This window comes from Prionailurus viverrinus, chromosome D4 (genome assembly GCF_022837055.1).
Source record: "Prionailurus viverrinus isolate Anna chromosome D4, UM_Priviv_1.0, whole genome shotgun sequence".
Taxonomy (NCBI): Eukaryota; Metazoa; Chordata; class Mammalia; order Carnivora; family Felidae; genus Prionailurus; species Prionailurus viverrinus.
The window spans coordinates 75,288,685-75,314,403 of record NC_062573.1 but is presented as its reverse complement, the minus strand read 5'-3'; the positions used below and the strand labels follow the sequence as shown (position 1 = coordinate 75,314,403).

The window sequence follows — 25,719 nt, the reverse complement described above, 5'->3', positions numbered from 1 at the left end:
TATGAGACTTTTTTCATTTCATCATTTTCTTCTAGTTGTGGCCTTTTCTTACAACTTAAAGAGCTCCTGTTAAGTTTAGTGAGAACTCTATTAATTTTTGTTTGTGTGAAAAACTCTTTCATCTCTCCTCCTATTCTAAATGATAACTTTGCTGGGTAGAGTATTCTTGGTTGTGAGTTTTTTCTTATCGGCACTTTGAATATATCACTGACCCTCCCTTTTGGCAGGCAGAGTTTCTGCTGAAAAATCACCTGATAGCCTTAGGAGGTTTCTCTTGTGTTTAACTTTTCTCTTGCTCCTCTAAAAATTTTCTCTTTATCATTACTTTTTGGCATTTTAATTATTATGTATCTTGGTGTGGTCCTCCTGGGATTTATCTTGTTAGGGGCTGTCAGTGGTTCCTAGACTTGGATGTTTTTCCTTCCCCAGATTAGGAAATTTTTTAGCTAGTATTTTTTAAAATAAGTTTTCTGCCCCCTTTTTCCTCTCTTCTCTTCTCTCTCTCTCTCTCTCTTTTTAATGTTTACTTATTTTTGAGAGAGAGACAGAGACTGAGCATAAGTGAGGGAGGGGCAGAGAGAGAGGGAGACACAGAATCTGAAGCAGGCTTCAGGCTCCGAGCTGTCAGCACAGAGCCCACGTGGGTCTCAAACCCACAGAACACAAGATGATGACCTGAGCCAAAGTCAGACACCCAACTGACTGAGCCACCCAGCCGCCCCACTCTCTCTTCTCTTTCTGGGATCCCTATAATGTGAATGTTATTATGCTTAATGATGTTGCTGAATTCCCTTAACCTAGCCTCATTTATGTATTATTTTTTCTTTTTGATATTCAGCTTGATTGCTTTCCATTACCCCACCAGATCATTGATACATCCTCTAATCTGTTGATTCCTTTAGTATATTTTTTCAGTTATTAAATTCTTCTACTCTGTCATATTTTCTTCGTTGAAGTTCTCATTGAGATCATCTGTTTTCTGAAGTCCCAATTTTTGTTACCTTTGTTTTGAGGGTTTTTTTTTTTTTTTTAAGTTATTTATTTTGAGAGAGAGAAAGACATGAGCAGGGGAGGGGCAGAGAGAGAATCCTAAGTAGACTTCATGCTGTTGGTGCAGAGCCCAGTGCCGGTCTCAATCTCATGAACCATGAGACCTGAGCCAAAAGAAACCTAGAGTCTGACATTTAACCAGCTGAGTCACCCAGGTGCCCCTAAATTCTTTATTAGGCATGTTGTTTATCTCCTCTGCATTTAGCTTTGTGAATTTTGTCTTGTTCTTTCATTTGGGACATATCACTATCTCATTTTGTCTTTTGTTTCTATGTATTAAGTAGGTCAGCTACATCTCCTAGTCTTGAAAGTCATGGCCTTGTGTAGAAGGTGGTCCTGTGGTACCCTATAGCGTAGTCACCCACTGGTCTCCAGAATTTGGTGTTCCAGGAGTCCCCTCTGTGTGGGCTGTGTATGCCCTGCTCTTGTGACTGAGCCTCTCTCACCTCTGGCCTTGCTGGCTGCAGTGACCCCAGATATTTGGTGTGGGTGCACTAGGCGGGGTTTGGTCCCTGCGCTGAGGCCTGAGGTTGCCTCGGGCTTGCTGGTGTGCAGGACTTGCCGGCAGCCTAGGTGTCTGCAGTTAGCCTCGATGCCATACTTGCAGGAGCGTCAAAGGCCATAACTGGCTCCCTGCACAGCCAGCTAAGAGTCTGGGCTGCTGGAACTGCGGATGTGCGGGTGTGTGGGGTTATGTCCCCCCAGGGCAGGAGTCACTTTGGAGTGGCACCCCTAACTGCTGGGGCTGTCTGCAGCATATGGTGGGTTAGGGGCAGTTGTTTGGGTGGGCTGGCCCCCAGGAGACTGCTTGGGCGGAGCATGTGATGCTAGCAAGGTAGATGGAGTGTTAATGCCGGCAGACAAGCTACCTAAACGGAGGGAATGGAAGGGCAGCGTCATCTGCGGCATCGCCAGCACTTTTGTTCCTGGAGAGATCTCCTGAAGATCCCTGCCCCTTTGGTACACATTCTAAGATTGGTCAGTAAATTCACTTGTCTTACATACCAGGTACTTCTCAAACTGCTGCTTCTGTACTGTCTTGAGCAGAGTTTTTTTGTTATGTTGGTTCTTTAAGGGCACAGGCTGAATTTCCTCTTGCCCTCTGGCTCTTTCAGAGTTAAATTCTGCTGTGTGTGTTTTTGTTTTTTTTTTGTTGTTTGTTTTTTTTTTTTTTAAACACACACGCAAATTGGAGAGGGGCAGAAAGAGAGGGAGACAGAATCAGACGCAGGCTCCAGGCTCTGAGCTGTCAGCGCAGAGTCCAACATGGGGCTCAAACCCACGAACTGTTTGATCATGAGCCAAAGTCGGACGCTTAACCGACTGAGCCACCCAGGTGCCCCAAATTCTGCTGATTTTTAAAGCCACATGTTACGGTCTTCCCAGTGCCAGGATTGGCTGGTGTGGAGTCGGATCCTCTCACTTCTCTGTGCTTGTAGGGTCTTTGCCATTTGTGGTTACTCCCTCCAGGGCTTTACTTCCCAGAAGTGTCTCTGCCCTTCCTCTCTTTTTTTTTTTTTCCTTTAATGTTTGTTGATTTTTGAGAGAGAGAGTACTTGCAAATGCACACGAGTGGGGGAGGGGCAGAGAGCCAGGGAGACAGGATCTGAAGCGGGCCCCATGCTGACAGCAGAGAGCCCAACGAGGGAGCTCGAACTCCATGAACTGTGAGATCATGACCTGAGCCAAAGTTGGACACTTAGCCAACTAAGCCACCCACGTGTCCCCTTCCCATCATTTTCTCTGTGGCCTCCTCTTTTCAGTTGACTGTGGAAGATGTGTTTTGCTAGTCTTTCAGATTGCTTTCAGGGTTAGTTTCATAGATGTTACTGTTACCTTGATGTGTCTTTGGGACAAAATGAGCTCAAGATCCTCCTACCTAGCCATCTTCTGTATCCATTTTGCCTCTTCCTGCCTTTAATTGGGAGTATTTAATCCATTTGATGTAATTACTGGCAAGGCAGCATTTTTGCTAATTTGTTTCCAGTGTATCTTAGGACTTTTTTGTTCCTCTAGTTCTCCATTACTAGTTTATGTTAATAAGCATTTTCTGTTGTACCATTTAAATTCCCTTCTTTACCATGTATTTTTTGAGCTATTTTCTTTGTGGCTGCCTTTAGGATAACAGTATCTTAATTTATAGTAATCTAATTTATATTAATACCAACTTAATTTCAGTAGTATGCAAAACTTTGCCCCTATATATAGCTCCATTCCATTCTCCCTCCTTTGTGGCTGTTACTGTCCTACAAATTGTACTTTCATTAGTATAAGCCTGTTAGCACAGTTTATAATTCTTTCTTCATGCAGTTTTGTTTTTGTAATGATGTTTGATTCTCTGACACCAGCCGTGTCCTACATTCAATTCAGTTTGGATACTAACTACCTGGAATTAGAGCAGACTATAAGCTAAGGGCTTGGTCCCATAGGACAGCCTTTGCTTCATATATTAGTCTCAAGGACCCAGGACCCAGGGCAAGATAAAAGATAAATCAGTCCTGGTACTGATAAAAAAAGATACAGTTGGTCTTACTCCCTAGTTCCTGGTTTGGAGTTCTTAACATCCTTGAAATTGCCTGAGTGACAGGAGTATCTTTTGTTATTGATACCTGCACTTCTGCTGGACTTGACTACAAGTGCAGGGATTCCCACGGTCCCCCTTTAGGTTCTACATTCATTACAGTGACTCACAGAGCCCAGGAAAATGTTACACCTAACAATTCCCATTTTTTTGTTTTTTGGGGTTTTTTAAAAATTTTTAATTTTTAAAAAATTTTTTAATTAAAAAATTTTTTAAATGTTTATTTACTTATGAGAGAGGAAGAGAGACCAAGCGAGTGAGCCAGGGAGGGGCCGAGAGGGAGACAGAATCCGAAGCAGGTTCCAGGCTCCAAGCTGTCAGTACAGAGCCTGATGTGGGCTCAAACTCTTGAACCGTGAGATCGTGACCTGAGCTGAAGTCGGACACTTAACCGTTTGAGCCACCCTGGTGCCCCAAGAATTTTAAATTTTTAATTAATCTCTATACCCAGTGTGGGACTTGAACTCAAAACCCTGAGATCAGGAGTCTCATGCTCTATCAGTTGAACCAACCAAGGTGCCCTAACAACTGCTGGTTGATTATAAAGGATACAACTCAGTAACAGCCAGATGGAAGAGATGCGTAGGACAAGATATGGGGGTGGGGTGTTCAGAGCTTTCGTTCACCTCTACTAGGTGCTTTGTCTTCCCGGCATATTGACCTCTTCACCAACCCGGAAGCTCCAGAACTTTGTCGTTTTTATTGACATTTTATTATGAGTTTTTATTGACATTTTATTATGTAGGCATAATTGAATAAATTATTGGCCATTGGTAAATGAACTCTATCTCCAGTTCTTTTCTCCTCCAGGAGGTCAGGGCATGGGGCTGAAAGTTCCAGCCCTCTGATCTTGTGGTTGATTCTTTGGACAACCAGTCCCCATTCTGAAGCGATCTCAGGACCCTTCCAAGAATCATCTTATTGGCATAAAATCAGGCATGTTCAAACGTGCTCAGTATCAATAACAAAAGATACTCCTGTCACTCAGGCAATTTCAAGGATGTTAAGAAGTCCAAACCAGGAACTAGGGAGTAAGACCAACTGTATCTTTTTTATCAGTACCAGGACTGATTTATCTTTTAAATCAGAAAAGAGAAAAAAAGTTACAAACAACAGATACATTTTAACTATTTTTTATATTAATTATGTAGTTACCTTTACTGGTGCTCTTTGTTTCTTTGTATAGATTCAAGTTACTGTCTAGTGTCTTTTCATCTTGGCATGAAAGACTGACTTTAGGATTTCTTGTAGGGCAGGTGTGCTAGTGATGAATTATCCCGGTTCACATTTATCTAGCAATGTCTTAAATTATCCTTTGTTTCTGAAGGATAGTTTTACTGGATACAGAATTCTTGTTTTTTTTTCCCCCCAGCACTTTGAATACGACATCCTGCTGCCCTCTAGCCTCCTTGGTTTCTGATGAGGAAGGAGTCAGCTGTTAATCTTCTTGGGGATCCCTTGTACTTGATGAGTTACTTTTATCTTGCTTTCAACGTTTTGTCTTTTAGCAGTTAACAATGATGTTTTTCACTTTATCCTACTGGGAAGTTATTTAGCTTTTTGGATATGCAGATTAATGTTTTAGATCAAAGTTGGGAAGTTTGGGGTTTTTAATTTCCTCAGGTAGTCATTTTGCCTGTTTTTGTTCTCTCCTTCTGAGATTCCTATTCTGCGTATTTCCATCTACATGATGGTACACTTTGATACACATTTTATTCATTTGTTTTCTTTTCATCAAACTGGATAATCTCAAGTGACTGATGTTCAGTTTCCCTTTGTTTTGCTTATTCAGATCTGCTTTTAGCTCTACTAGTGATTTTTTTATTTCAGTTATTGTACTTTTCAACTCCACAGTTTCTAGTTGGCTCTTTTTTATACTTGATTTCTGTATTAATCCTCTATTCATTGAGACATTATTTCCTTGTCTTTAGTAATCTAGACATGGTTTTCTTTAGTTCATTGAAAACATTTTTAAAATAGTTGTTGTAAAGTCTTTACTTTGTAAGTCTATTTCTGGACTTCCTCGGGGATATTTTCTATTGACTGCTAATTTTCTGGTGTATGACCTATATTTTGTTTTTGTTGAAACTGGCAGTTTAAATAGCATGATGTGGCAACTGAAATCATTTGTCCTTCCCTCCCCAGGCTTTTGTTGCTGTTTGTTGATAATGTTTTTGTTGCTGTTGGTTTAGTTACTTTCCTAACTGATGCTTTGAAATTTGTAGTTTTTGTTGTGTGTGACAACGGAAGTCTGTGCTGAGTTAGCATACTGGGCAGATATTTCCTTAAATGATTGCAACCACTCTGTCTCCCAGTCTTTGTTGAGTGTCTCTTCATGCATGTTAGGTCACACCTTCAACACATAGCAGGGCAGTGTTTTTACTTTCCACCAAGATTCAGTAAATGCTCCCTGGGTTGTTGCAAACTTCGGTTAATATCCAGTGCTAGTTTACAGCTCTGTTTTGGGTTTCACTTCCTACTTGCACATAGCCTCAAGGTGAAACATTCTTTGCACAGAGCCTCTGTGAGAGCTTAGGATCTCCTCCAGTCTTTCTGGAGAACGTGTACCATCCTAGGCATGCGCACTGTCCTACTCATATAGCCTTCTAGATTCTCAGGAGCTTCCAGAGTCTCCTATGGGTGTCCTCTCCAGCTTTTTAAGTTTTTTTTGGTTAGCTTTGCCACAACGGTTATTCGGTTATTCGAAACAACTGTGGTGTTAAAACACTGGCCACTGATTGTCTTTGACAAATGCCTTCAGGGGAAAGACTTCCAGCTGTGGTGGAGTCACATCAAAAAAAGACAACCTTTGCAGGTAAGGTTTTCGAGTAAGTGCAGACGGATCAGATAATGGCACTTATCTGAGAATGAGAGCTTGAAAACTTTCTAACCTTGTTCTGACCTCTACAGTGGCCGTTAAGTAGCTGATTTGATTTCACTATGATTGTGGGCAGTTGATTTTCAGGGCTGCCAGCGAACTGGAAGGGAATAGGACATGTTTAAAATCCCACACATCTTGGGGTGCCTGGGTGGCTCAGTCGGGTAAGCGTCCTGCTTTAGCTCAGGTCATGATCTCAGGGTTTGTGAGTTGGAGCCCCACATCGGGCTCTGCGCTGACAACTCGAGGCCTGGGGCCTGCTTCAGATTCTGTGTCTCCCTCTCTCTCTCTTTCTCGCTCTTTCAAAATAAACATTAAAAAAAATTTTTTTTTAATCCCATACATCTTGCTGTTTTTACCAAGATTCAGGCATTTTTCTTGAATAAACAGTCTCCAGGTTATTATAAGCCTTTGATTAAATTCCAGAATTTCAAAAAAGTTAATTTTGACAACTTTTTTTTTTTTTTCAATGTTTTATTTTTTATTTTTGGGACAGAGAGAGACAGAGCATGAACGGGGGAGGGGCAGAGAGAGAGGGAGTCACAGAATCGGAAACAGGCTCCAGGCTCTGAGCCATCAACCCAGAGCCCGACGCGGGGCTCGAACTCACGGACCGCGAGATCGTGACCTGGCTGAAGTCGGACGCTTAACCGACTGCGCCACCCAGGCGCCCCTAATTTTGACAACTTTTGTCAGTGCTTTCATTGCTTTTTTGGAGGAGAGGATTTTCAGTTTGATTTTGCCATTCCTGATGATTTCGAAATCTTTTCTGTATCTATAAAAAATGTTGCTGGGATTTTAATAGGAATTGCATTAAACGTGTATATCAGTTTGGGGAGAATTGAAACCTTTACTTTATTGGGTCTTCCAGTCTTTCAACATGGTATGTCTCCATCTATTTAGATCTTTTATTTCTTCAGTGACCACTGTGTAGTTTTCAGCGTGCAAGTTGTTCTCTGTGTTTTGTGAGATTACACCTAAGTATTTTTTTCTCTCCCTTTCTCTTTTTAAAAAATAGAGTCCCTGGGATTTTCTGCATAGGCAATCGTGTCATCTACACATGGAGACAGGTTTTTTTTTTTTTTTTTCTGATTTGTATGCCTTTTAATTCCTTTCTTGCCTTACTGCACTGGCTAGAACTTCCCGCACTGTGTTGAATAAGAACGGCAAGAGTGGACATCTTTACCTCATTCATGATCTTAAGAGGAAAGCAGTTTGTTTTTTATCATTAAGTGTATTGTTACTGTAGGTTTTTTTATAGATTTTTTTAATCAAGTTTGGTAATTTTCACTCTATTCCTATGTTTCTGGGAGTGTTTATCGTTGAGTGTTGGATTTTGTTAAGTGCTTTTTTTTTTTGGCATTTGTTGATATGATAGTGTTCATGTTCACCTTTAGCATTGCATTACCTTGACCTTGATTTTTTTTTTTTTAATCATCAAATCAACCTTACATCCATGAAAATCCTTCTTGGTTGTGGTATATAATTTTATAATTGTTGAATTCTGTTGACTAACAGTTAAAGGATTTTTGTGTCTGTGAGGGATATGCTCTGTATAGTTTTCTTTTTGTACCATCTGTTTTTGGTGTCAGAATACTAACTAGCTTTATAAGATAAATTTGGAAGTGTTTCACCTCTTCTGTTGTTTTTTTTTTTTATAGAAGAGACTGTGAAGAATTGGCGTTAATTCTTTAAACATTCTGAATAATTCTCAAATGACACTATCTGGGTCTTTAAGATTTTGGCGGAGGGAGGGGAGTTAAAATTATGAATTAAATTTAATTAAGAACTATTCAAATCTATTTCATACTTAATGAGTTGTGGTAGTGTTTTTTGAGGGATTGATCTGTTGTGTCTAAGTTGTCAAATTTGTGCAGAGTTTTTTACTATCCTTTTGATGCCTGTAGTGATACAGTCATACTCCTATTTCATTTCTGATATTGGTAATTTGTGTCTTCTTTTTGGGGAGGAAAGGCAATCTTGCTAGAAGTTTATTAATTTTATTGGTTTTTGCAAAGAACCAGCTCTTTGCTTCATAGATTTTGTTGTTCTCTTTTTAATTATATTGACGTCTGTTCATATCCTAATTATTTCCTCTTTTCTGCTTGATGTGGGTTTATTTTGCTCTTTTTCCAGGTTCTTGAGGTGAAATCTCAAGATTACTGATTTGAGACTTTTGTGTATGGACTTAATGCTATAAACTTGCCTCTCGTCACTGCTTTAGATGTGTCCACAAATTTTGATACTTTGTATTATTATTTTTGTTTAGTTTGATATACTTTTTCACTTTTCTTGAGACCACAATTTATTCACCTATTGATGGACATTAAGATTGTTTCTGGTTTGGGGCTATTACCAGTAAAGCTGCCATGAGTATTCTTGTGCAAGTTTTTGTATAAAATATATGCTTTAATTTTCTTTGGTAGTTTCCTAAGAGTAGAATATCATAGGTATATATTTTACTTTTGAAGGAATTAACAACCTGTTTTCCAAAATGATTGTAATTTATTGTAGTTGTCATTGATAAAAGTTGACTTTTGATGGCTTGGAATTTTTAAAACATGGTCCTTCACCATAAGTAATTAGAGAGACACTGCTTGAAATGGCCTCCTTTAGATCTAGGTAGCTACAAGGACTGTCCTTGTACAAGATAAAATGGAGTGAGTATAGATGGAGATACGGTGATGGGTTTTAAAGCAGGAATTTTAACTATGCTGTTAATGAAGTGTGAGGCAAGGTCATCAGCTGAGTGAGCAGAGGGCCTGCAGCAATAAAGGATTGAGGAAGGTGGAAGACAAGATGTGAAGTCACTTGAGAATGAGCACACATTGATTAGAGAAATGTGATAGGTGTGTCTGGTAGTTTTGAGTTTGTATTTTTGTGGCCGTCAATTCAAAGTGAGATGCCTTTTTGGAGAGTTTCTTCAATTAGTTCAGCCTCTTGGATAGAGATAGACAGAAGGTATGTAGTTAGGTTTGATAGAGACTATGCTTTTTTTTCCTGGCTGATGTGACATAGGAATGGTGGAGGAACAAGAGGTCTTTGCAGTGGGTCCTGTACTGGGTTGTAGAACCTAAGGAGGTTAAAAAAAGAAATGAAGGGGATGATGGATTGTGAAAAGATAGTAGGGTCACTGCATTACAGGACTCTGTGGGGTCAAAGAATAGTGTGAATAATACCACAGTAAATAAAATGCAAGTAAAGGGGACTGGAAGAACAGGATTGTAGAAATGGTTTTCAGGTGGATGATTTTGGGTGATTTACATGATTTGAAGTATAACCATAGGAGAAGGTAGCTGCAGAGGGGTTTAGGAAAAGATGGTTGAAGTTGAAGTCCAGGAACACAAGGACCAAAGAGATTGATTTTCTATATATGTGATGGGCATAATGATAGGAAAGCAGTGAGTGGGGAGCTACAATCATCAACGAATGGAGTGATGAAGGTTTTTTGAGGGAGGTAGTTAACACAGCAACAGAGATAAGGGTGGTAAAGCCTGATACCATGGTCTTGAAGGGAATTCCAGTGGGGCTCAGTTAATGGAAGAAATAGTACAATGGGGATTCATGAGGATTAACACCCTCTCCCCACCTCTGAGTCCTGAAGCAGTCTGAAGGATTATGGCAGGAGAAGGTCTAGAGAGGGCTCTGGAAGTGTGTTTCAGGAATAGCCAAGTGTCAGTTGGAACAATAGAGAACATTCATGGAAATTGAAGATGATGAGTATGGGATTAGCATGGAAGTTTCTTGGATGAGAGTGACACATGAATTAGCGTTCAGAAAACTTAGCTGGAAGGGCAGGGATATTGGGCTGCTTCCCAGTTTTTCAAGTCAGACAAAGACCTCTTGGTACAGATTTCTTTAGTAGTCCAGTGATTTTTGGTAGCTTGGTGGGTCTGTTTTGCTGGGAGTGCAAAGGTTTTGTTAAATTTCTTGTCCCTTTTTCATGGAGCTGGACTGCCTCATGTATTTGGTGATTCTTAATTCTGTACCTGTTAATTCTCATTGCCTTGGACTTCATGGATTTCCAGCCCAAGGTGTGGCTTCTTGTCTCCTTTCTTCTTTTAATCCTATTGAACATTGTGAACTTTCAGGCACAGATATGTCTCTTAATTTTTTCATATATTTCCATCTTCTCCATGTTTGTTATGGAGAGGTGATTTTGGCATATTTCAGTTTGTTATCGTGACACTGTCAAAGTTAAATTTTTAGAAAGGAAAAAGTTGATACCAACCCAGATGTCCAACAATAGGGAATAGGACAAAATATCCATAGATATTATATCCAATGAACATTACACAGAAACCAAAATTTTGTTTTGCCAAGGACATGGGAGAAATGAGAAACTGTTCTCAATACATATTTAGTGGTGTCATTTAATAAAACATATGTTCTATAGAAACATGTAAATAAGTAGGTATTAAAATGGAAGTGTTTAAGGACATTGAGATTATAGATGATTTTTATTAAGTTTCTGTTTTCCATATTTTCTATAATGAATATCTTCCTACTTTTATAATGGGGAGGAGGTAAGGGAGTAAATATGACTTGGAAGGAAAGCAAGCTAACAAATTATGTGATATGTTAACCTTAATTACTATAATATGAAATTCTATTTCTGTAAAAAAACAATAGGTTGTATACATGTACGTGTGTGGGTCTTAAAAATCTTAGCTCTAGGTAGGCTTTATATGGTTTTGATAAAAATCTAGCAGATATGATTTTTTGTTTTTGTTTTTTAATAATTTACCCTGAATATAAGTCAGCAAATCTAAACATGTAGATTGACAATTAAAATCTCAAAATATTAATTTCAAGTAATAGTAGTAAATAATTTTGTTGAAAGACAATAGTTAATTTCAGTTTAAAATTAAGGGTTACATAATCATAATCATCATTTATATTCCTGCTTAATTGAAAGTCTGTCATATACCATACAAATGCTGTTTTAATTTCAGTCTTCTGGTGTGTAGTATGCATTGACTTTCTGTCTGTATTTAGAAATCTCTCATTGGCTTTATAAATATTTTGTTCATTGAGCACATATTTAATGAGTGCTGACTGTAAGCTAAGCTTTGCTCTAGGTAGGTAGGATGTATTAGTGAACAAATAAAGATAACCCAGGTGGTCTGGTAGGAATAACAGCCCACAACACAATACCTTTTAGTGAAGAAAACACCTATGTACTTAGTTTGCATTTTAAAGACTGTATTACTATAAAAGTCTTGTAAAGCAGTACTAACCTACTTTTGTTTTATTAGATTGAGGAACTGCAACAGGCTTTAACAGTAAAACAGAATGAAGAACACGATCGCCAGAGGAGGATAAGTAACACACGGAAGATGATCGAAGATTTGCAAAATGAACTGAAGACCGCAGAAAACTGTGAGAATCTTCAGCCCCAAATTGATGCCATCACAAATGATTTGAGACGAATTCAAGATGAAAAGGCATCATGTGAAGGCGAGGTGATCGATAAGCGAGGAGAGAAGGAAACCCTAGAGAAGGAGAAAAAGAGTAAGTTTTATTAAACTTAGTGAGAAGAGATGTTTATAAAATGGAGATCTGTTTCTGTTGATGGACTTTCTTCTTCCCCTGGAACCAGGTCTTTACCTGCTCAAATCCCCTTGTTGAGGAATCTCCCCTAGGGTTTTCCAAATTGATGCCTTAATTACCTAGATGTATTATATACCGTGCTTTGCCACTGGCTACCACTGTCTTATGTCAGATAATGGTGGTTGATTTAATTCTCCAAAAATGCTTTCCTTTATTTTCTTCACAAAGTCCTCCACCATTGTTTATCAGATCAGATTTAAGCTCTTCATTCTAGTCTTCATAACCTTCCATTAACTTTGCCCCTTCAAACCTGTCCCAAATCATCTTTGCTTTTCTTTCCTGTAGACCATGAAAATAGATTTATAACATGAGTCACATAAAACAGGTCTTAAATTCTATCTGCTCAGTGTATACAACTAAGATCAGTAAAAAAGAACAAAAACCCCTAACTTGGTCTGTTTATCAAAGTATGAGATATGTGTGGTTAAAAAAAAAAAAAAGAAAGAAAAACTAGAACAAAAGTGTGGCCCAACCTCTTTCTAACCTCCAGACCTGCTCTCAGGACAAAGCATGTTTAACTCCCTCGGCAGCGTTTTCTTAATTTTTTTTTTTTTTTAACGTTTATTTATTTTTGAAACAGAGAGAGACAGAGCATGAACGGGGGAGGGTCAGTGAGAGGGAGACACAAAATCTGAAACAGGCTCCAGGCTCTGAGCTGTCAGCGCAGAGCCCAACGCGGGGCTCGAACTCACAGACCGCGAGATCATGACCTGAGCCGAAGTTGGCCGCTTAACCGACTGAGCCACCCAGGCGCCCCTCGGCAGTGTTTTCTAATAGACCTTCATTTATATTTTTATCATGTTCTTGTTTTGCCCTGGCTAGATGAATCAACTTTAGACATTATCTTTTGATGTTTTGTACTTTGGATTTAGATTCCTGCTCATAACATCTCCTGTCCCTATTGTAATTCCTCAAGTGGCATTATTGTATTAATACTAATTACTAATCTTTAACATTTATTATCGGTTAACTGTAGTATCTTTAAATCTTGTCATTTAACAATTGTCAGTATTGCTTGAGTGCACACTTTGTCAGCTAAAAATACCGATACTTTCATCCTGTTTACTTTTCACCCTTCTGACACTCTAATTTGGTCTCTTGAAATTTCTTTCAAGGCTGAAAACATTTTATTGAACACCATATCAAGTTTTATGGGCTCTGTGTATGGGTTAATTCTAAAAGCTAGAAATATCAAGTATTACTTGTTACTACAACAGTGAAACTTATTCACAGAAGAGCCAGGTAGTACATTTTGATCTGATTTCCTTTTATTGATATTTTTTATTTTATTATTTTTTTAAATGTTTATTTTTGAGAGGGAGTGCAAGCAGGGGAGGATCAGAGAGAGAGGGAGACAGAGGATCTGAAGCAGGCTATGTATGCACAGTTAGGTGCTAACAGCAGAGAGACCAATATGGGGCTTGAATTCGTGATCCACAAGACCATGACCTGAGCTAAAGTCATATGTTTAACTGACTGAGGCACCCAGGCACCCTGATAGCTTTTTTAAAGGTTTTAGTTTTCCTTCAAAAACAAAAACAAAAACAGAAAAACATTTGCTGTAGCGTTTCCTTAAAAAACAATTGAGGTGCCTGGCTAGCTTAGTCAGTAGAGCATGTGACTCTTGATCTCAGGGTTGTGAGTTCAAGCTCCATGTTGGGTGTGCCGCCTACTTAAAAAACAAAAACAATTAGGCATTCTTGTGAGTTCTGGAGCCCCCCTATCCCCCTCCTTCCACCTAAATGGATTGTTTTCAAAGCCTCCCATGTGTCTGCCATCTGGGATTTGTCACAGATCCTTGTCTGTATTGGATAAAACTATTCCGTGTCTTTTTCTTGCATTGCTCCATTATACATCTTTGGGTAACCTTGTAAGAAGAGATATTTGGAATTTAATTACAGATATCTGGGATTTAATGACAACACCTTCATTTCATGGTCCCCTTTTATTTTTTTTCTTCTTTTTTTTTTTTTTTAATTTATTTTTGGGACAGAGAGAGACAGAGCATGAACGGGGGAGGGGCAGAGAGAGAGGGAGACACAGAATCGGAAACAGGCTCCAGGCTCTGAGCCATCAGCCCAGAGCCCGACGCGGGGCTCGAACTCACGGACCGCGAGATCGTGACCTGGCTGAAGTCGGACGCTTAACTGACTGCGCCATCCAGGCGCCCCTCATGGTCCCCTTTTAACCTGGTTTTGTTGTATATATGACTCTAGGTTGAAAATAATTTTTCTCTCCCAAGTTTGAAGGCCTATTGCAATCACCTCGTGTTAGGAAATATAGCGATTTCTTAATCTTCTTTATGTGGCCTATTTGTTTTTGATAGCTTAAAGATCATTTTTTTATCCCAAGTGTTTGGAAATTTGATAATTTCTCCAGGGTTTTGCTTTCTCACTGTGTTGGGTACTTGCTGAGTGGTGCTAACTTTGAGATCTAAGATACCCTTTTGTATTATTTAATGCAAGTTTTCAAAGGTATACTTTGTTTTCCTTTTTTAGGTGTGGGTGATAATATTGTACGATTTGACAATCTTATGAATCAAAAGGAAGATAAGCTGAGACAGAGATACCGTGACACATATGATGCTGTTTTATGGCTAAGAAATAACCGGGACAAATTTAAGCAAAGGGTCTGTGAACCTATAATGCTCACGGTAAGAAATTTTGTTTGTCTTGGTAGCATCTGTTAGTTTTATTATTGCAATCGTTATAGATTTTTGTTGTTTTAAGAATTCTTAGTTTTATTAACAACATGCTTTTCTATTATCAGACTTGTGGCAGTTGGTAGGCTGCTGAATCCATACCTGAGTTTTCTAAAGGGCCCTTGACCAACAATAGGAAAAGTAGGAAACTTAGCTTATTGACCAGGAATCATGTATAAAATTAGTTTGGTTAGCTAGTTCCTTCTGGCTGTTGTTTTTCTTAGGTTAGATAGCAGGCAATAGATTAAATGCTGCCAAAGGGCTGGAAACTATTGTAAATAACTATGTTGATATGGGGGAACTGATAGAAGACAGAAGAGAATTACCTACAAATATTAGCATTCTGAGAATTCTGAGAATGAAACCAGCATAAACCTTTGATAGCTCTTTTTGATGATCATGGGTCATTAAGAAGAAGGTAAGCTATATTTAGCAAATCATTTAATGAAGTGTGGCTTCATTGGAATTTAGATGGAATGGCTAGGACAATTTCCATCTAAAATATTTAAAATAATAATTTTGGCCGTGGAAAGGGAAAAGAAAGTAAACACCACAGTCTTTGGTAGCGATATATTAGGTATAATATGAACGTAAAACTTACACCAAAATGACTTAAGGATTGTTTTTGCTGGGTAATTTTTTTTTTTTTTTTTTTTTTACTTTAGAAAAGAATGCACTATAGATCCTTGCAGGATTCATGAAAAATTCTATTTTCTGTAATTCGTGTTTGTGTTATCCTTTATTTAAAATCATTTCATGTAGTTTTCTTTTTTATATCTTAGATTATGTTAGCAAAATTAATATGCATAATACTGTATTCTCTTCTTGCTCAGGTATGTATTATTAGAGTATTTTTGCCAGATCAAGAAGGGAATATCTATTTTGGATGCAGACATTATTGTTTTGATTAATCTGGTAAGGACTGAAAGAAAATATAAGAAAATATTTTGATCCTTAATAAATTATAATGCAAATAATTGTCAACAGATTTTTGTTAAAATGTCAACCTCAAAATTATAATTCACAATGTTAATAAATTTGCCATCCTTCTATCATTTCATCTCCTATCAGTAGCCTGTCACCAAGAGGGATTACTAGCAGGCATATATTTACATTACAAATTACATTCGAATCTTTGAGATGAAAAGATAATACCCTTCTTTTTTTTATCCTTTCTGAAATAACCCTTCACCTTTCCTACCACCTTCTTCCAACTGTGTTGCTCCCCTAGCCCCATCCCGATACACACACTTACCTAACCCTCCAATATCTAGTTGAAATGTCATCAAGGTAGGCAAATTAACAATATATCAACTTAAAATTTTAGTCATAGAAGTTGTCAACTGGCAGTCCATTTCTAGGCATTATTTCTGACCATTCCAATCTACGATGGGAGAAGTGTGCAAAGATTTGTTTATAGTTCTGTTCCTCACAGCAGTGTTTATAATACTGTAATGGTGGTGGGACAGAGAATGAAATTCCCAAAGCTGTTGTTTGGTCATGCAAATTACTGTACATCCATTGAATGGAATACTATGCAGCCATTAAAAATGTTCTAGGTCTCTTGATATAAAAGGACATTTATGACTTATTAATGAATTATAAAGCAGGTTATAAGATAGGATGTATAGAAAGATTTTATTTTTTTAATGTTTACTTGTTTTTGAGAGAGAGAGAAAGAGCTTGAACTGGGGAGGGGCAGAGAGAGAGGGAGGGAGACATAGAATCTGAAGCACGCTCCAGCTTCTGAGCTGTCAGTATAGAGCCCAACGAGGGGCTCAAGCCCACCAGCCCCGAGATCATGACCTGAGCTGAAGTCAGATACTTAACTGACTGAGCCACGCAGGCACCCTGAAAAAGAGTGCATTTTAAAGAGCTGAAACACAAGTCTGCCATCAGCCACCACCTCACCTTGGAGTGCTGTGCCTCCTCTGTCTACCTCTGTGTGTCTTTAGTACGTCGCAAAGACATGGCCTTGAAGAACTTAGCCAGGTATCTTCTTTACCAAAGAAGCTAGTGACATGATGAAATCTTCCTTCAGGATGTCACGAGGCCAGAATGAGTGCAATGCAGTTTGCATTCTACCTGGGGAGAAACGTGTGACTTAGTCACTCCTGGAAGTGCACCAGCTGGGTGGGGATAGAAATGACCCCCCACCTGTGTGACTTAATTTTGAGACTCACTGTCTAAATGAACAAGTGTAATTCTTCAAAGAAATGAATGACCATGTAACCAACTCACACAAGACGGAGGCCCAAAGATGTGACATCTGTTACAGGAGAGAGTGATAAGGAGAGCTGAGTCTTAGGCTGGCTTATCCACAACTATTTTAAAAAGGTGACTTCCAGCAGTCACATTGGGGTTACTTTAACCCTTTCTAAAAGTTATAGCTAACGCCCACTTAAATTTTCTTTCATTTATACCATTCCTTCTAATGAAGTAATTTGGTACCAAAAAATATTGTGAAACAGTAAACACTAACTTGGTATAGTGTCTATGTCCTGGTGATGGTATTAATTTTTTTGTTCGTCTATCAGTTTTCCCATTCTTATGCTAATTGGTATTTTATAATTTAAAATACTAATATTTGCCAACATTTACATGATAAGCATTGCACTAAATTTTTTATTCTGTCTTAATCCTTTTATTCCTGAGATACAGACTATTTTACTATACCCATTTTGGTAAAAAACTAAAATTTTAAGAAATTTAAGTTGTACCTGATTTGAAGCAACATCTGTCTGATCCCAGAGACTTAGCTCTTAACTAGTATGCTATATTTTATATATAGTACATATACTTTTTCTTTCATAAATCTTTATTTTTTCAAGAACACTGATTTCCATCTGCTGAAGGTAATCTATCCGAGCTCCCAAAATTCCATAGATAGCACTTTTTATGCACCTCTGTTATAGAGCTTTATCTTGTGTTCTGCTTTTCAACATACTTACCATCTGCAAAAAATAATAGCGTAGTCTTTTTGAAATAATCTGTTTTCTTGACCAATCTTAGTATTTTCCATAGCATTGAGTGTCACATGCAGAAGTGCCTTATTTGTTAATATTTTAAAAATAAATCTTAAAGTTTCTGTTCTAGTGGTACAAGCCTAGGATTTCTCTTGCAAACACTGTTAAAATTCATTCAGAGCAAGTTTTTTTTTTTCATTGTTTTTTAACTGATTGGTTATTGCCGTGTATAGTATGAATTCCTCTTGAAGATTAAGAAGAAAAATACTAAAAGTGTGGGGATAGAGGAGAAATGTTTATACTCTTAGATTACAATCTAAGCCTATTTCAGAGGTTTTTAATGAGTGGACTAGAAAGGAACTTCATTATTTCTTGAATAGTATCAAATTGATAAGCTTCAGGTACTCATTCGTGTGTTGGCTTTTGTTTTACTATGTATTGAATGTTTCCCGGTACTAACTTATAGAGGTGTTGAAATGTTGTCTCAGTACAAAGTGTTTTTCATTTTTTCCCCTTAAGTATTTAATCTGATTAAATACATCTAAGTAAAACTAATGTTCTTGCAATCAGTTTGGATTTCATGAAAATCAACTTTTATTTTCTTTTCATTTTGTTTAGATCAATATGAAAGATAATAAAAATGCCAAATATATTGAAAATCATATTTCATCAAATGACCTAAGAGCTTTTGTATTTGAAAGTCAAGAAGATATGGAGGTTTTCCTCAAAGAGGCAAGTAACCATCATAATACTTTGATTCATCTGGTGCTTACCCTCTAGTGCTTAAGTTTTTAAATTCAAACTACAACAAAAATAGTGACTAATACCAGCAGTAACTCTTGTGTAAAATCATTCAATTTTGTTAATTTCTTTTTTAATCTGTGTCATTACTGGGGAATGAATTTGTTTTGCAAGAGAAAAAACAGCCCATAATTCCACCTGAAATGTGTTTTGAAGTTATTTGGAATTCGTAAAAATAATTCTGTCACACTCTTTTAAGAGAAAAAAATGTAATGAAGGGCCTTTGGTCTTAGAAATCCTTTTTGGAAATGTATTGGAATGAACTCGGTTTTTCTTTGGCGGGGAGCGTGGGAATCAATATGTTGTTGCTTTCAATAAAACCTCTTCAAAAAGGATGAGAATTCTGTATCTGGCTACAGAAACACCACTGAGAATCTAAGGCACTAAAAGGCAATGTGGATGGCTTAGTAGTTAGAAGCATAGACCTACATACAGGTAGGCTGCCAAGATTTGAATTCTGGCTTTGCTACTAAATTGGTCAAGTTTCCTGTATGTTTTATGCCATAATTTCCTCATCTGTAAAATGCAGATCCATTATCTACAAGATGGTTGTGAGGATTAATTCTATTAATAAATGGAAAAGTATTTAGAACAGTGCTTGCAAATATTTTTATTATCTATGGGTATCTATAAGTAATTTTTTTAATGTTTATTTTTGAAAGAGAGAGAGACAGAGTGCAAGCAGGGGAGGGGTAGAAAGACAGGGAGACAGAGAATCTGAAGCAGGCTCCAGGCTCCCAACTGTCAGCACAGAGCCTGACATGGGGCTCGAACTCGCAAGATGTGAAATGACCTGAGCCGAAGTCAGATGCTTAACTGCCTGAGCCACCCGGGTTATGGTTATCTATAAAACATACATTGTTAGCTGTTATTTGCTATGGTAAGATTTCTTTCCTTTTACATACACCTTCTGCTTCTTTTAAAAGCCCTAAAGATTATGTTTAGATTTTGTTTTGGTTAAACTTTCGCTACAAGTATGAGCGAGGACAGGATCCTGAGTCAGCTGCAGTGGTCCTCTTTGTGTGGTACACTAGTGATTGGAAAGAATCCCTTACTTTCTTTGGCTTTTATCGAAGTGCCCTCCTGGTTTGGGAGTTGGCAGGGAATGTGAATATATGGTAACTGGATGAGAAGTCGCATGTATCAAATTATAGAATGGACTCCCAGAAGTTAGACATTTGTATAGTTTAGAATTCTTTAAGCTTAACCAGTGAGTTTTTGGTCCAGTGTGAGAAGTAGGGCATTTGGATTACAAGTGGAGGACACACTGCAAAGGGCATTCAGTCGGGTGTAATTAGATGCTTTCTGTTGGAAATGACCAGCTTAGCCTACACTGAATACCTTTTTTGAGTCAAAAACTCAATGCTTCGTCTGTGCTAAGGATTTGAATCTCATATCGATAATGTGACGTGGGTTCCTAAAACTTTGACCTGTATTTTTGTGTGTGTGCTCTGATAATTAACTTTCCATAACTTCTCCTCAACAGGACCAGAACTCCCTCATACATGTATGACTTTGTATTTTAAATTGTGAAATGTATTTAACTGCCTCCTGTACTCATATCTACTAGAGTACCATTTCCAATACTGTGTATAAGTATTATGTCTGCTATACATCTATCATAGACACCCTTTATCAGGTTAAGGAAGTTTCCTTCTAGTTCTGGTTTGCTGAGAATTTATCATATTTTTCTGTATCTGCTGGGATGGTCATATGGCTTTTGTACTTTAGTCCATTGATATAATTAGATCGAGTTTTGAATGTTACATCTAGAATTTCTGGGATAAACTCTACTTGGTCATGTGTACTATTCTTACATTAATGGATTCGGTGTACTAATATTTTGTAGAGGCTTTTTGCATATGTATTCATGAGGGATATTGTTTTTGTCAGGTGTTGGTGTCAGGATTGTGCTGGAATCATAAAAAGGATTTGGGAAATGCCTGTTCCATTCTTCCTGTGTCTGAACGAGTTTTGGTATTACTGCTTATCTGTTAGAGCATATCTCTTTCACTATTTTCACTGATAAACTCTTTAAAAACATGGAAGTGTAATAATCATTTTCACACTAAAAAAATTCCTTGTAAGTACCATTAAAGGGGCGCCTGAGTGGCTCAGTCAGTTAAGCCTCTGATTCTTGGTTTCTGCTCAGGTCATGATCTTGCAGTTCATGAGTTCAAGCCCTATATCAGGCTCTGCACTGACAGTGCGGAGCCTGCTTAGGATTCTCTCTCTCTGCCCCTCCCATGCTCACTCTCTTAATATAAATAAACTTAAAAAAAAAAAAAAAAGGTAAGTACCGTTAAATATCCAGCTTCTGATCATCCCATGGATGCCAGGAGGAATGTAACTTAAAAAATCATTTTGATTGATAGTATATGGTAATTAAAATATTTTCTTTTCCTTATATTCAGATTCGTGACAATAAAAAATTAAGAGTAAATGCTGTTATTGCTCCCAAGAGTTCATATGCAGACAAAGCCCCTTCAAGATCTCTGAATGACCTCAAGTAAGTCTTAAAAATACTATTAGAACTAACCTGTTCTTTGAATATTGAATAACCATGTTTAGCTCTTATATATATTTTAATTATCTCTCACATAAATATGGATGTTATAGGCTGTATTATTCCTTTTTAGGATCTCTACTTAAGTCTAAAATAAGGAAATATCTAAGAACAGACAAACCATGGAATACTTACTATATGATGGTGATGTTTCAAATCAGTGCAATAATATTGGACTGTTTACTAAAAGATCCTAAAATAGTTGGTTAGGTATTGGGAAAATAAAACAAATCATCACTTCATAATGCAGAAATAATTCCAGAAGGACTAAATGGAAAATTTGCAATTATAGAACAGCTATAAGTAATTAACTCTGGATGTAAGTAGACATTCTAAATGTAAACACAATGGAAGAAACGAATATATTAATAAACTTTCTGACAAAGAAGTCTTAATCACTTAAGTGATTTTAAAAGACACCAAGAAAAACTTTTTCTGTACTATCATTAAATTACATTTTGTTTATTTGCCACTTGTCGACTGTCAGATTTCTGTAAATGATTTTTAAGAAGAAAAATCTAAGAAGTGCTTTTCATTTCAGACAGTATGGGTTTTTCTCTTACTTGCGAGAGTTATTTGATGCACCTGATCCCGTCATGAGCTTTCTTTGCTGCCATTATCATATTCATGAAGTTCCTGTAGGAACTGAAAGGACCAGAGAAAAAATTGAACGGGTAAGGAAGTACTGAATCAGTACCCAAACCTTGTTTTGTTCAAACTTCTTGGGGCACCTGGGTGGCTCAGTCGGTTAAGCGTCCAACTTGGGCTCAGGTCACGATCTTTCTGTTCGTGAGTTCGAGCCCCGTGTTGGGCTCTCTGCTGACAGCTCGGAGCCTGGAGCCTGCTTCCGATTCTCTGTCTCCCTCGCTCTCTGCCCCTCCCCCATGTGTGCATGCTCTCACGTGCTCTCTCTCTCTCAAAAATAAATACTAAAAAAAAATTTAAAAAAAACTTCTTAGCATATTCAAGAAGTAGGTCATTCTGTTGTTTTTAACCACACAGATTCTTTGTATTTTACATTTTTAATACAACACAAAACATTTTTAATACAACAGAAAACTATTGACTAATACTTTATGACAGGTGTGATGTGGAGGCCCCTAGAGTAAATACTCTAGATCTGTATTTATTGAAGAAAGCTGAGGCCTGTAAAGAGACACCTGTCACTCTTACCTCATTTTTTTCCTGCTTGACAAACCTATGTTGAGACATTATATTAATGGTTTTGTCATTTAAGTTCTCGTATTCTAGATTGTTTTTCAGATACATTACACTTTAGGATGATAGGCTGGGATAGAGAACTGTTTCGGTAAGCCCTTTCTTTCTTTAAGCTGCTGCTTAAGATTATTTCATATATGAGGGTCGCCTGGGTGGCTCAGTGAGTTAAGCATCTGACTCCTGATTTTGGCTCAGGTCATGAGCTCACGGTTTGTGAGTTCAAGTTCCACATTGCCCTCTGCTCTGTCAGTACACAGAACCTGCTTGGGCATCTCTGTCTACTCTCTCTGTGTCCCTCCCCCATTCGTTCTGTCTCTCTCTCACAAAACTAAATAAACTTAAAAAAAATATTATCTTCTATATGAATGACCTCCATTTTAGGATCTCATCTTCCTGGCTAGCATAGCACACAAACTCATAGCTCCCATATTCTGCTAATGCTGCTGGGAGTTCTCTACTCCTCATATAAATCTCCAAGACTCCAAAATACATTCATTGCTTCTGTTACAGACAGAAACAGGAAAGAAATCTCTTCATCCAAAACAGGTTTTTTTCATAACACCAGGTTGCATATTTTTGCTTGTAAGTATCTAGGACCCAGCTAGAGACCTAACTACTATTACATTGGATTTATTTAAAAATATGTTTTAAAATTTTAACACCTCATGTACCAGTATCCCTAGGACAATTTATTTGTAATATAGGGACTCTTTGTACTTTACTGACAGCAGATAAGAAATGAGGGCTCATTACCAATGCATTTTGCCAGGGGGCATGGACACCTCACCAAGCTAATTATAGTAAGTTGCCCGTGTCTTTGATTAAAAATTACATTCTGGGAAATATTTGGGGAAATGAATACTAGAACTCTGCATGTGGGTACATCTCTTTTCTATCTTATGAAAACAGGATAAGACCATACATGGAATTGTTCTCATTAATTTCCAGGACTCTCCCCTTTGGTTAAAGGATCTCCTGCCAGCCTTAACTCAGGGTGTCCTTTTTGCTGGGAGTGCCCTTCCCTCACCATCTCTATCAATTTAAATTCATTAGAACTAGAGTAGGCTAACTTCTTCTAGGCTTTCCTTTCATTCCAGAGTATTCAGCAGTTTATAGATGCCACGTTATACCTTGTTGAACTGAGTGTGCTTAAGTAGGTCTAATTTCTTTACTTAGACTATAAACTTCTGGTTAGAAGCAAGCCACAACAGTATTGGTGGTGAGGCTGCAGAGATCAGAAAAAGCTGTACTACAAAAGGCTATTCTTAACTAATATATAGAAATACAGTAACACTTTAGTGTTTAGAACGTGCTTTAGTTTACGGAACTTTTTGTATAAGTTCTTGAGAGACAAGATCTCCAAAAAATGCAAAGAAAAAGTTTGAAGTAAAGTGTTTCCATTTAAGTATTCTTCCAAATATACAGGAATTGAATATGATCATGTGTCTCTGAACAGTAGAACTGAGGGAAGGTGAGAGTAAATGATTTACTTGAGCTCCCCACATTTCTGTCTCTCGGGCAGCTGGTTCCTCGTATCTCCTCCATAGATCTAGCAAAACTCCAAAAGGACACTTACATAGGAGAGATTGTAAAGTCAGGTAGAAACGTAGCCACCTTTGCTACAGATGTTTTGGTTTTCTCCCTTCTCTCTTCTTCAGTGTTTTCCATAATAATAATCTGAAGTGTATCAGCCACGTTTTTAGAGATATACCTGGATAAGTTTTAAAAAAAAAAAGAAAAGAAAATATATTTTGATCTTCTAAAATGGACTTGGTCTGTGTTTTCAATGGTTTAATCCTTTTAAAAATATTTAATTACTATTACATGTGCACTAATACTTGTTTGACATTGTTTGACAGGTAATACAAGAAACCCGGTTAAAACAAATGTACACAGCAGAAGAAAAGTACGTAGTGAAAACTTCCTTTTATTCAAATAAAGTTATTTCTAGCAACACATCCCTGAAAGTAGCCCAGTTTCTCACAGTCACCGTGGACCTAGAGCAAAGAAGACACTTAGAAGAACAGCTAAAGGTTGGTTATTTTGAGTACTGTATTAGAAAATATTAACTGGATTTGTAATACTTTAAGTAGATCTGTTTTTAAAATAATTTTGAATATCTCATAGGAAATTAATAGAAAACTGCAAGCCGTGGAAGCAGGGCTGATTGCCCTGTATGAGAGAAACAAGCATCTAGAACACAAAGACAATGAACTTAGACAGAAGAAGAAGGAGCTTCTTGAAAGGAAAACCAAGAAAAGACAACTGGAGCAAAAAATTAGTTCCAAACTAGGAAGGTACCATTCAGCCCCTTTGGGTAGAGGGGGCGGGCACAAAGCACTGCGAGGCTATTATGAGTTACATAGGCATACCTCGTTTTATTGCGCTTTGCAGATGCTGCGTTTTCTTTCGTTTTGTTTACAAATTGAAGGTCTGGCAACCCTGTGTCAAGCAAGTCCGTTGGCACCATTTTTCCAGTAGCTTTTGTTTATGTTGTGCCTCTGTGTCACATTTTGGCGATTCTCACATTATTTCAAACTATTTGATTATGTGTTGTGATCTGTGATCAGTGATTAGGACTCTGAAATCTCAGATAACTTAGCATTCTTAAGCAGCAAAGTATTCTTTAATTAAGGTACATACATTGTTTTTAGATACAACGCTGTGGCCCACTAAATAGACTATAGCATAGTGTAAGCATGACTCTTACACGCATTGGGAAACCACAAAATTCTTTTGACCTGCTTTATTGCAGTGGTCTGGAACAAAATCTGCAATATTTCTGAGGTATGCCTGTACCCTGTAAGGCTGATGCAATTCCCAAAAACACGTTTTGTAATAATTTCCCTCAAACTTTAATCCTACTGCCCAAAATAAAATTGTAGGGCAAAGGTTGGTGAATTTTAAGTGCTGTTCTTCTGTCCTTTGATCAACTGTTTTGACCCCTGGACCTCTTGCCATGCTTAAAAGTTATTGAGGACCTTGAGGAAGTTTCACTTATATATCTAGTGATATTTATACATTAGTAATTAAAACAGAATGTTTAAAATATTTATGAAAACCACTGTTTTCCAAACAAAATACATTTAGCAAGAAGAGTGGCATTGCTTTGCATTTTATCAACCTGTTTTGATAAAGTTACTTGTTTATTTCATATCTGCTTTTACTTTCAGTCTATTGTGAGAGGTTGCTTTGAAGTAGATTGATAGAATTTTCAGATAGTTACCTATATCGTCTTGTTTAATATTGCATCAAAACCTGCCAAGATTGTGGTTTGTTAAAGTTCATTTGCACTGTGGAGTCTGCAATTAGTGAGGTAGATGATTATTATGTTAAAACTCATTG

At 37.6% G+C, this 25,719-nt stretch overlaps 1 protein-coding gene across 2 annotated transcripts in view; it reads left to right on the top strand.

Moving 5' to 3' along the window:
- Window positions 1–25,719, top strand: part of SMC5 (structural maintenance of chromosomes 5) — a 97,068-nt gene that overhangs the window by 38,377 nt on the left and 32,972 nt on the right. For both annotated transcript variants that reach the window (XM_047829558.1, XM_047829557.1), the window contains exons 9-15: window positions 11,768–12,023; window positions 14,621–14,775; window positions 18,408–18,521; window positions 21,005–21,099; window positions 21,698–21,830; window positions 24,234–24,407; window positions 24,502–24,671. In XM_047829558.1, the coding sequence (XP_047685514.1) occupies window positions 11,768–12,023; window positions 14,621–14,775; window positions 18,408–18,521; window positions 21,005–21,099; window positions 21,698–21,830; window positions 24,234–24,407; window positions 24,502–24,671 (1,097 nt within the window). The remainder of the gene's footprint in view (window positions 1–11,767; window positions 12,024–14,620; window positions 14,776–18,407; window positions 18,522–21,004; window positions 21,100–21,697; window positions 21,831–24,233; window positions 24,408–24,501; window positions 24,672–25,719) is intronic.